A 10,073-nucleotide genomic window follows, 5' to 3' on the forward strand; every position below is an offset into this window, starting at 1 on the left:
AGCTCTGGAGTATAATACAGGAGGTAACTCAGGATCAGTAATGTAATGTATGTACGCAGTGACTGCACCATCAGAATAGTGAGCACAGCTCTGGAGTATAATACAGGAGGTAACTCAGGATCAGTAATGTATGTACACAGTGACTGCACCAGCAGAATAGTGAGTGCAGCTCTGGAGTATAATACAGGAGGTAACTCAGGATCAGTAATGTAATGTATGTACACAGTGACTGCACCAGCAGAATAGTGAGTACAGCTCTGGAGTGTAATACAGGAGGTAACTCAGGATCAGTAATGTAATGTATGTACACAGTGACTGCACCAGCAGAATAGTGAGTGCAGCTCTGGAGTATAATACAAGAGGTAACTCAGGATCAGTAATGTAATGTATGTACACAGTGACTGCACCAGCAGAATAGTGAGTGCAGCTCTGGAGTATAATACAGGAGGTAACTCAGGATCAGTAATGTAATGTATGTACACAGTGACTGCACCAGCAGAATAGTGAGTGCAGCTCTGGAGTATAATACAGGAGGTAACTCCGGATCAGTAATGTAATGTATGTACACAGTGACTGCACCAGCAGAATAGCGAGTGCAGCTCTGGAGTATAATACAGGAGGTAACTCAGGATCAGTAATGTAATGTATATACACAATGACTGCAGTAACAGGATGTAAGTAAAAGAAGTAAATTGATACATTGTAACAGTAAATGATAGATTGTTTTGTACATTAGTGTTTCCATATTATGTATATTTGCCGTTAGTTATAGGTGAAGCTTCTTGCGCTCGGGTTTTTGTAATTAAATATCGCCACCTAGTGGCTGAATATCAAACAACGCTCTCATAGTGCTGCGGCTCCAGAATCCTGGGTTCTCCGGTTTAGCGGTGCTGGGAGCGCGGGGACAGCTCAGTTCATTGTACCCCATTATTCTAATTAATCTTTTAAATGTTAAACCTGACAGACTTTCTAAGTTTTGTCTCTAACTTCTTTCCAGCTGTTGTAAACCTATAACTCAGCGTGCCATGATGCCTAGTGATACTTACAGCATGTAACCTATACCTACATATATACCTATAGCATATAACGCTCAGCATACTTAGTGATAGCTATAGCATGCTGGGAGTTCTAGTTTCTCCACAGCTTAGAGCTACAGGCAGCGCACCACTCTGATGTGCAGCACTACAAGTCCCAGCCGAGTGTCTGTGAGTCCATTGTGTAATATTTCGTGTTTTGTGCTTTGCAGGTGGGAGAGTCTGATCCTCATCATCATGTATCTGATTTACATTCTCATTATGAAGTAAGTGGAGACCTCAGCTTGTCAGGGACGCAGTAATGCTCGCTGTGTCCAGCAGGGGGAGCCCCCCCGCCATACCCTGCAGTATATACTGTATAAAGTGAAGAGACCCCCTGCCCTCCTGATATCACATATACACAGGGCTGATAAGTGACTTCAGTGATTCAGCAGCAGTTTTTTTCAGATGCCTTAATTTTAGCGGGTCTGTCTCTTTAATTTATCCAATATGGTGCCTTCGAGGGGCAGCTTCATGTTTTTTAGGGTCTTTTTTTTTATCCTCAACCAGAACATGGACTGTAATTTTTTATACTTTTGCTACACATAATGAAGTCATTGTGATCCCAGTATAACCAGTGCAGATGTCCAGTATGACCAGTGAAAGAGGTAACAGTCAGGGTCTCCGGGCGGTGACAGTCAGGGCACCTGGGCGATAATAGTCAGGGCCCCCGGGCGGTGACAGTCAGGGCACCTGGGCGATAATAGTCAGGGCCCCCGGGCGGTGACAGTCAGGGCCCCCGGGCGGTGACAGTCAGGGCCCCCGGGCGGTGACAGTCAGGGCCCCCGGGCGGTGACAGTCAGGGCCCCCGGGCGGTGACAGTCAGGGCCCCCGGGCGGTGACAGTCAGGGCCCCCGGGCGGTGACAGTCAGGGCACCTGGGCGATAATAGTCAGGGCCCCCGGGCGGTGACAGTCAGGGCCCCCGGGCGGTGACAGTCAGGGCCCCCGGGCGGTGACAGTCAGGGCCCCCGGGCGGTGACAGTCAGGGCCCCCGGGCGGTGACAGTCAGGGCCCCCGGGCGTTGACAGTCAGGGCCCCCGGGCGTTGACAGTCAGGGCCCCCGGGCGGTGACAGTCAGGGCCCCCGGGCGGGTAATAGTCAGGGCCCCTGGGCAATACCAGCCAGAGCCCCCGGGCGGTGACAGTCAGGGCCCCCGGGCGTTAATAGTCAGGGCCCCTGGGCGGTAACAGTCAGGGCCCCTTACTCCCACCATAGTTATGATACAGATGAGTCTTATTGTGCCAATATTTAATTTAAGAAGTCCACACCTGTGACCGGCACTAACCGTGGCCCCCCCGGTCTCCTCCCATGGCCCCTGCACAGGAGGACATAATATAGTGGCAGGGAAGGAGTTAAAAGCGTCTGATTAGGAGTCGATGCTTAAAGTGTGAACGCTGCACATCACGCCTAAGGGGATAATCACTGATAATCCGTGCCGGCCAATCAGAAGCCTGCTTTTGGGATCACATGGTTCTTACCGAAGATTAGACACTTTGTATTCAATGAGTAACAGATTAAGATCATTCGGGTAATATAATCTAATGTCTCATCCTGCAGAATTATCCCTCCATGATTCCCATTCTGGGACGCCCCCGGCTCATGTTACCCCGGCCGCTGGTCACCAGCTTGCTGACTGTTTCCACACTCAGCAGAATAGTGAGCGCAGCTCTGACATCTGATGCCGGATATTGTAGTAGATACATTATACCTTTCTTTGGATACTCTGCCATCAGTCCACACAAGGCGCAGGGCAGAGGTGACCTTGTCGTTTCCGGGGGCCGCGTCCAATATGGGGGGGATGATGACGTTCACTTTCTTTTGTGACAGATACAATATGAGAATGCAGCGCTTATTCACCATGAAACGCAAGAACGTAGGGAACGGCTGCACGATCGGGAGCGAACTGCAAGACGGTAATGTGTATTGTGAGCGGCTGTGTGATGACCCCACAGTCCCCCTGTTGTGGAAAGGTAAGGGTAAGCAGACCGGAGAAACGCAGAGATGTGCAGCCACTAATAGCCCACTATGTAGAGAGCGCCCCCTACTGGTGGCTGAAGGCAGATACAAGCCTCCATTTAAAGGGGCTGTCCATGATCATGAGAAAATGGGGCGAGGGTCCATAACACAAGAAGAGAAGCAATAACTGTCATGGTGCAGGAACTGGAGCTGGCGGGGTTAATACCACATCCCAGTCATTCCCAGTAACATTCAGCAAATCTGATTTCCCAACCCCCCGAAACGTGCGTAGAAATAGCAAAAAAAGGAACTGAACCTGCGTAAATGTATCACAAGTTACATAAAGCTGATGGTGAGTAACGAGGGCAAAGTTAGAGGAGACGGCCGCCCCTGTGGAGCGTGGGCGTCCGAGCCCCCTCTGTACAGCGTCTCCACTGGAGGGCTGTGCCAATTAGAGAATGCATGTGCTGTCCACCAGGGGGCGCCAGAGCCGCCCACTGCAGAATATATGAGCGGGCGCCCATCATCATCATCCACAGGACACATTATATATGATCACAGGGGGTCCGACTGCTCCCAAGAACGGGGGACCCAACTGCCCAATGTGAACAGCAGTGAGCATGCTCGTCCAGCGCTCTGTGAATGTCGCAGGGGCAGTGAGCATGCTCGTCCAGCGCTCTGTGAATGTCGCGGGGGCAGTGAGCATGCTCGACCAGCACTCTGTGAATGTCGCGGGGGCAGTGAGCATTTTCCACCAGCGCTCTGTGAATGTCGCGGGGGCAGTGAGCATGCTCCACCAGCGCTCTGTGAATGTCGCGGGGGCAGTGAGCATGCTCCACCAGCGCTCTGTGAATGTCGCGGGGGCAGTGAGCATGCTCCACCAGCGCTCTGTGAATGTCGCGGGGGCAGTGAGCATGCTCGACCAGCACTCTGTGAATGTCGCGGGGCAGTGAGCATGCTCCACCAGCGCTCTGTGAATGTCGCAGAGGCAGTGAGCATGCTCGTCCAGTGCTCTGTGAATGTCGCAGGGGCAGTGAGCATGCTCGTCCAGCACTCTGTGAATGTCGCGGGGGCAGTGAGCATGCTCCACCAGCGCTCTGTGAATGTCGCGGGGGCAGTGAGCATGCTCGACCAGCACTCTGTGAATGTCGCGGGGGCAGTGAGCATGCTCCACCAGTGCTCTGTGAATGTCGCGGGGGCAGTGAGCATGCTCGACCAGCACTCTGTGAATGTCGCGGGGGCAGTGAGCATGCTCCACCAGCGCTCTGTGAATGTCGCGGGGGCAGTGAGCATGCTCCACCAGTGCTCTGTGAATGTCGCGGGGGCAGTGAGCATGCTCCACCAGTGCTCTGTGAATGTCGCGGGGGCAGTGAGCATGCTCCACCAGTGCTCTGTGAATGCCGCGGGGGCAGTGAGCATGTTCCACCAGTGTTCTGTGAATGTCGCAGGGGCAGTGAGCATGCTCCACCAGTGTTCTGTGAATGTCGCGGGGGCAGTGAGCATGTTCCACCAGCGCTCTGTGAATGTCGCGGGGGCAGTGAGCATGCTCGTCCAGCGCTCTGTGAATGTTGCGGGGGCAGTGAGCATGCTCCACCAGCGCTCTGTGAATGTCGCGGGGGCAGTGAGCATGCTCCACCAGCGCTCTGTGAATGTCGCGGGGGCAGTGAGCATGCTCCACCAGCGCTCTGTGAATGTCGCGGGGGCAGTGAGCATGCTCCACCAGTGCTCTGTGAATGTCGTGGGGGCAGTGAGCATGCTCCACCAGTGCTCTGTGAATGTCGCGGGGGCAGTGAGCATGCTCCACCAGTGCTCTGTGAATGTCGCGGGGGCAGTGAGCATGCTCCACCATTGCTCTGTGAATGTCGCGGGGGTAGTCAGCATGCTCCACCAGCGCTCTGTGAATGTCGCGGGGGCAGTGAGCATGCTCGTCCAGCGCTCTGTAAATGTCGCGGGGGCAGTGAGCATGCTCCACCAGTGCTCTGTGAATGTCGCGGGGGCAGTGAGCATGCTCCACCAGTGCTCTGTGAATGTCGCGGGGGCAGTGAGCATGCTCGTCCAGCGCTCTGTGAATGTCGCGGGGGCAGTGAGCATGCTCCACCATTGCTCTGTGAATGTTGCGGGGGTAGTCAGCATGCTCCACCAGCGCTCTGTGAATGTCGCGGGGGCAGTGAGCATGCTCGTCCAGCGCTCTGTGAATGTCGCGGGGGCAGTGAGCATGCTCCACCAGCGCTCTGTGAATGTCGCGGGGGCAGTGAGCATGCTCCACCAGTGCTCTGTGAATGTCGCGGGGGCAGTGAGCATGCTCCACCAGTGCTCTGAATGTCGCGGGGTCGAGCATGCTCACTGCCATTCCATTCACACAGAGAACGTTGTCTCCCCTATTCTCGGGGGGCAGTGAACCCCCAGATCATATCTATAATAGACAGGTGATACATCTTATATATTGAGCACCCTCCTTCACACTAAGGCGTCCTCTTTTCTTGAGTCTTCTCTTTAACCCTTGATGTTTTATGTGGACTTTCTTATTTAATTAATACTGTAACTAACGGGGCAGGAATTCTCCAGCACTCTTGTCACTAACCCCGTCTGTATCTCGCACTGTATCTCCCGTCTGCTTATCCCTCCGGTGTGTGCTTTACTCTGTGTCACATTGTATGTCACTAACTGCATCAGCTCAGTGACTTGTCAGGAAGGGATCTTGCCCTTTAAGGCGGCGTCTGCACCAGCACTTTATGCACTGGAAGTCACGCAATCATCTGACAACTCTGTTTCCTTCTGCAGTCTGACAACCTGACGTTCAGTGTAGCTGCGCTGCGTCTGTGTCGTATTTTAACCCTTTTCTTGGATAGATCCTTATACTCTCCTATTTCCTCTGTGATTTGCTCCCATCCTTTATGGCCACTGATTGGTGTAAAAGTCACAATCGGGTAAAAGGTGCCTAAAATATGGAAACCATTGATTGTAAGCTCTTCTGCCAACAAAGGGGGCTATGATACTTTGTAGGATTTAAAGAAAATGGCCACAGACTGGAGAGAGGGGCAGAGCTCATTTTCTGGGAACCAGGGCTCGTTCCTGGCCTCGCCGGCGTCCCCACCAGAGGATAGGACATATCTGTCATCTGTGGGAAGGAACATCCCTTTAACGCTTCCACCTTTATTTCCAGTGAGGACGGAGCAGCCGTATCACAGCAGGAATTCGGTGGTGATGGTGGACGAGATCATCTGCTCCAGTCCCCCCAAATATCGCTTCCCCGAGGCCGGATTACGCATCATGATCACCAACAAGTTCCCGCCGAGGACCAGACTACGGATGGCGAGCAGGCTCATAATTAATGAGGTGTGGGCACGTGAGATGTATGTGTTATACCTGAGCTTTGGAGATGTTGGGGGGGGGGGTGACAGTGTGACGCTTTGTCTGGTATTAACCCTTAGTGTCCTGCAGAACCAGCAGCTCCTCGGCCCCATATTACAGATCCCCCCACACATGGGTCCAACTGAGGGGGAACCTGCACCTCCTGCCCCCCATATTACAGAGCCCCCCACACATGGGTCCAACTGAGGGGGAACCTGCACCTCCTGCCCCCCATATTACAGAGCCCCCCACACATGGGTCCAACTGAGGGGGAACCTGCTCCTCCTTCCCCCCATATTACAGAGCCCCCCACACAATACCAGTATGTTTCTCTGCCCCTTCGGCCCCTTCTGATCGATAGGCTGCCACCGACAGGCTGCCACTGAAAAGCTGCCATTGAAGGGCTGCCACTGAAAGGCTGCCACGGAAAATCTGCCAACGACAGGCTGCCACTGAAAAGCTGCCATTGAAGGGCTGCCACTGAAAGGCTGCCACGGAAAAGCTGCCACTGAAGGGCTGACACTGACTGGCTGCCACTGAAAGGCTGCCATTGACAGGCTGCCACCAACCAGCTGCAACCGAAGGGCTGCCACTGACAGGCTACCACCGACAAGCTGCCACTGACGGGCTGCCACTGAAAGACTACCATTCACAGGCTGCCATTGACAGGCTGCCACTGACAGGCTGCCACCAACAAGGTGCCACTGACAGGCTGCCACCAAAAGGCTGCCATATTGTGTGTAGCCTCTGAGTGGTGGTTATCGTCATGGTGAATGGAGAGCAGCTCATCTAGAGTGGTCAGGTTGTAAAAGTAAACACGCCCTTTAAGAAAAGCCCCATATTAGCCTCTTCTGTCATGTCGGGCTTTCCAGTGATGCTCAGCAGCGTCAGACACCCTGTCCCCCTTGTAGGCAGCTCCGGCTGGTAAGTTTGTGACGCCCTTTATTCCCGCAGAGACAGCGCCTCCTGCAGTCGGCTAACGGGATGAGTTCTCTGACGCTGGACGGGAAGCAGCAGCTGCTGGAGAACGGCCTCATACACGGCGACAAGGACGACGGCCAAGAAGACAACGAAGCCACCACCTACCTGGTGCCCTTCTCATTTCCCAGTGAGAGCCGCTTTATAAATGACTCCTAGATTATTATTATTATTATTATTATTATTATTATAAGGGATCTGTAATTTGGGTTTGGCGCCTGTCGTGTGGACGTTCCTATCTCTGTAGATTAGTGTCTCTGCTCTGACCCCAGCAATCAGTCTGTTGTGCCCCGTCCCATAGATTGGGAAAAGCTTTTAATTCTGGGAATCCCCTCTTAAGAGTAGACCCCCTTTAAGAGTAAGCTCTGGCTATGGGGGTAGCATATAGAGGGGAGGAAGCAGCAAGGCCTAATATAATGGTCTGCAATCGAGTGACCTCCACAATGGCCGACACTGATTGCAACTCTATAAGGAAGTGCAGCTCTGGAGCATAAACTTCTGCACTAATGGGTGAAATGCTGTGATAAGATGGCAGGGGATGTTTGGACCGTGCGTGTGCTGACCATCCTTCCCTCTCCTCCATCAGGCGGCTTCACCAACCAGTTTAAATGGGCGTTTTCGTGGCCGTTAATCTTAGTTTTGTACTTCACGGTCCCGAACTGCAGCAAGCCGCGCTGGGAGAACTTCTTCATGGTGACCTTCATCCTCTCCACCGTCTGGATCGCCATTTTCTCCTACATCATGGTCTGGATGGTGGGTACCGCGTCATCATAAGGGGGCAGATATATGGGGGGTTTCTGAATTGTTCATGTCTCCCCGGATCTGCACAGGTGACGGTTATCGGATACACCCTGGGGATACCCGACGTCATCATGGGCATAACGTTCCTGGCAGCCGGCACCAGCGTACCGGACTGTATGGCCAGCCTGATCGTAGCCAGACAAGGTACGCAGCCCCCGACTATCGCCCGGACCCTGCCCCTCATTCCTGGTTGAGTTCAGCACGGGGCACGCAGTTTTATTAGGAAGCCTGACACTTCTCTCTCGCAGGTCTCGGAGATATGGCCGTATCCAACACCATAGGAAGCAACGTCTTTGACATCCTAGTCGGACTCGGGGTCCCCTGGGGGCTACAGACAATGGTCATCCACTACGGATCAACGGTAAGTAGTCAGATGGTGGTCTTCTGTAGTGGGGGTCCATCAGGTCTCGGTGGGTCTGATAACATGAAGGCAATCATTCAACTGTCTTTCTGTTCTAGGTGAAAATTAGCAGCAAAGGGTTGGTGTACTCCGTCATCCTGCTGCTGGGATCTGTGGCCCTCACTGTGAGTGCTTCCATGAAAGGGACCCCATCATTAGAACGTTTTACTGTAGGCCGTAAAGTGAGATGCTCTCTGTGCTGGCCTCTAGTGGTCAATGTTAAAACTGCAGTCTCCATATCTGTGATTGAGTTTGGGGACGCTGCCATCTTTTGGGGGAGGTCTTGGGGGGGGGGGGTGGGGAGAGGGCTCTTTTGGTTCTGGAGAAGTCAGCTGAGGGTCTTGGGGGTCAGGAAGGCTCCACCAGTGACAAGTAATGATGTGACCTTGTCCCGTTGCAGGTCATTGGGGTGCACGTGAATAACTGGAAGCTGGACAAGAAGCTGGGATACTACGTCCTCTGCCTGTACGCCATCTTCCTGTGTTTCTCAGTCCTCATAGAATTCAACGTCTTCACCTTTGTCAACTTGCCAATGTGCCAGGATGACTTCTGACGGCCAAAGACCTCAAGACTTCCTTTTCTGACCTTACAACCGAGATTCTTCTATGGAAAAACCTAACTTCCTCTCCAGGCCTCGGAGGCCGGGAAAAAAGGCGATTCCTAGAATGTTCCGGAAGATGAAGTTATCCAGCGCCGAGATAGGCGGCTGCGAAACGTCCGGCTGAGGTTGCGTCTTCCGAAGAAGTGTATATTGCTGCTGATTTCTATGTTATAAAAGTCAATACAACATTTCCTTCAGGTCGGCTGTAAGATGGCGAGACCGGATCCTCCTTCCACTGCTCGGCGCTGTACGCCCACGCCGTATTATTACTGATACGTATCTGGCGGCACAATGGCGGATTGCATGCAGAATCATCTTTTTTTTATGTGATACTTTTTATTTGCTACAACTGCAAACCCAATGGACCTCCAAGACTTCTGCGAGCTCGAAACCCCAGTTATCCGGTAATACGGGAATTACGGGCCGCGTCCCGCCGTCCACAAGGAGAAAGCACACTTACTTATTCTAAACTTTTTTTTTTTTATAATTGGACAGAAAGTTAATGGAAACTTCAGAAATGCACAGAAATGCACAGATGGAGACTTAAAGGAACGTTTCCTAGAACTTCTTTGTAATTGTGCTCGATATTTGATAAGGAAAAATGTCTATAAAATGGAATGTTTATTTATATGCACAAATACCAAATATAATATCTGTGGTTATTCCAGAATGTTCTGCATCTCGGGAGCCGCAGCGATGGGTTATAAGTGGGGATGGGCAAGAAGGGAAAGGTTCAGATTGAAGTTGAGATTGCCCGAGCTCAGAGGGGAGCAGAGGAGAGCAGAGGAGAGCAGAGGAGAGCAGAGGAGAGCAGAGCCGAGCAGAGGAGAGCAGAGCCGAGCAGAGGAGAGCAGAGCCGAGCAGAGGAGAGCAGAGCCGAGCAGAGGAGAGCAGAGCCGAGCAGAGGAGAGC

General features: G+C 52.7%; 1 protein-coding gene across 3 annotated transcripts in view; it reads left to right on the forward strand.

The window, feature by feature from the left end:
* The window catches only part of SLC24A4 (solute carrier family 24 member 4), a 130,432-nt gene extending 120,607 nt beyond the window's left edge, over positions 1-9,825 (forward strand). For 2 of the 3 annotated variants that reach the window (XM_075330994.1, XM_075330992.1), the window contains exons 9-17: positions 1,247-1,300; positions 2,902-3,044; positions 6,194-6,366; positions 7,336-7,489; positions 7,946-8,112; positions 8,190-8,304; positions 8,409-8,521; positions 8,620-8,685; positions 8,961-9,825. In XM_075330994.1, coding sequence (XP_075187109.1) covers positions 1,247-1,300; positions 2,902-3,044; positions 6,194-6,366; positions 7,336-7,489; positions 7,946-8,112; positions 8,190-8,304; positions 8,409-8,521; positions 8,620-8,685; positions 8,961-9,113 — 1,138 coding nt within the window. In that variant the 3' untranslated portion in view covers positions 9,114-9,825. The remainder of the gene's footprint in view (positions 1-1,246; positions 1,301-2,901; positions 3,045-6,193; positions 6,367-7,335; positions 7,490-7,945; positions 8,113-8,189; positions 8,305-8,408; positions 8,522-8,619; positions 8,686-8,960) is intronic. The other variant, XM_075330993.1, reaches the window with a different exon arrangement.
* The last annotated feature ends 248 nt before the right edge of the window (positions 9,826-10,073 follow it).

Source organism: Anomaloglossus baeobatrachus, chromosome 12, assembly GCF_048569485.1.
Source record: "Anomaloglossus baeobatrachus isolate aAnoBae1 chromosome 12, aAnoBae1.hap1, whole genome shotgun sequence".
Classification (NCBI taxonomy): Eukaryota; Metazoa; Chordata; class Amphibia; order Anura; family Aromobatidae; genus Anomaloglossus; species Anomaloglossus baeobatrachus.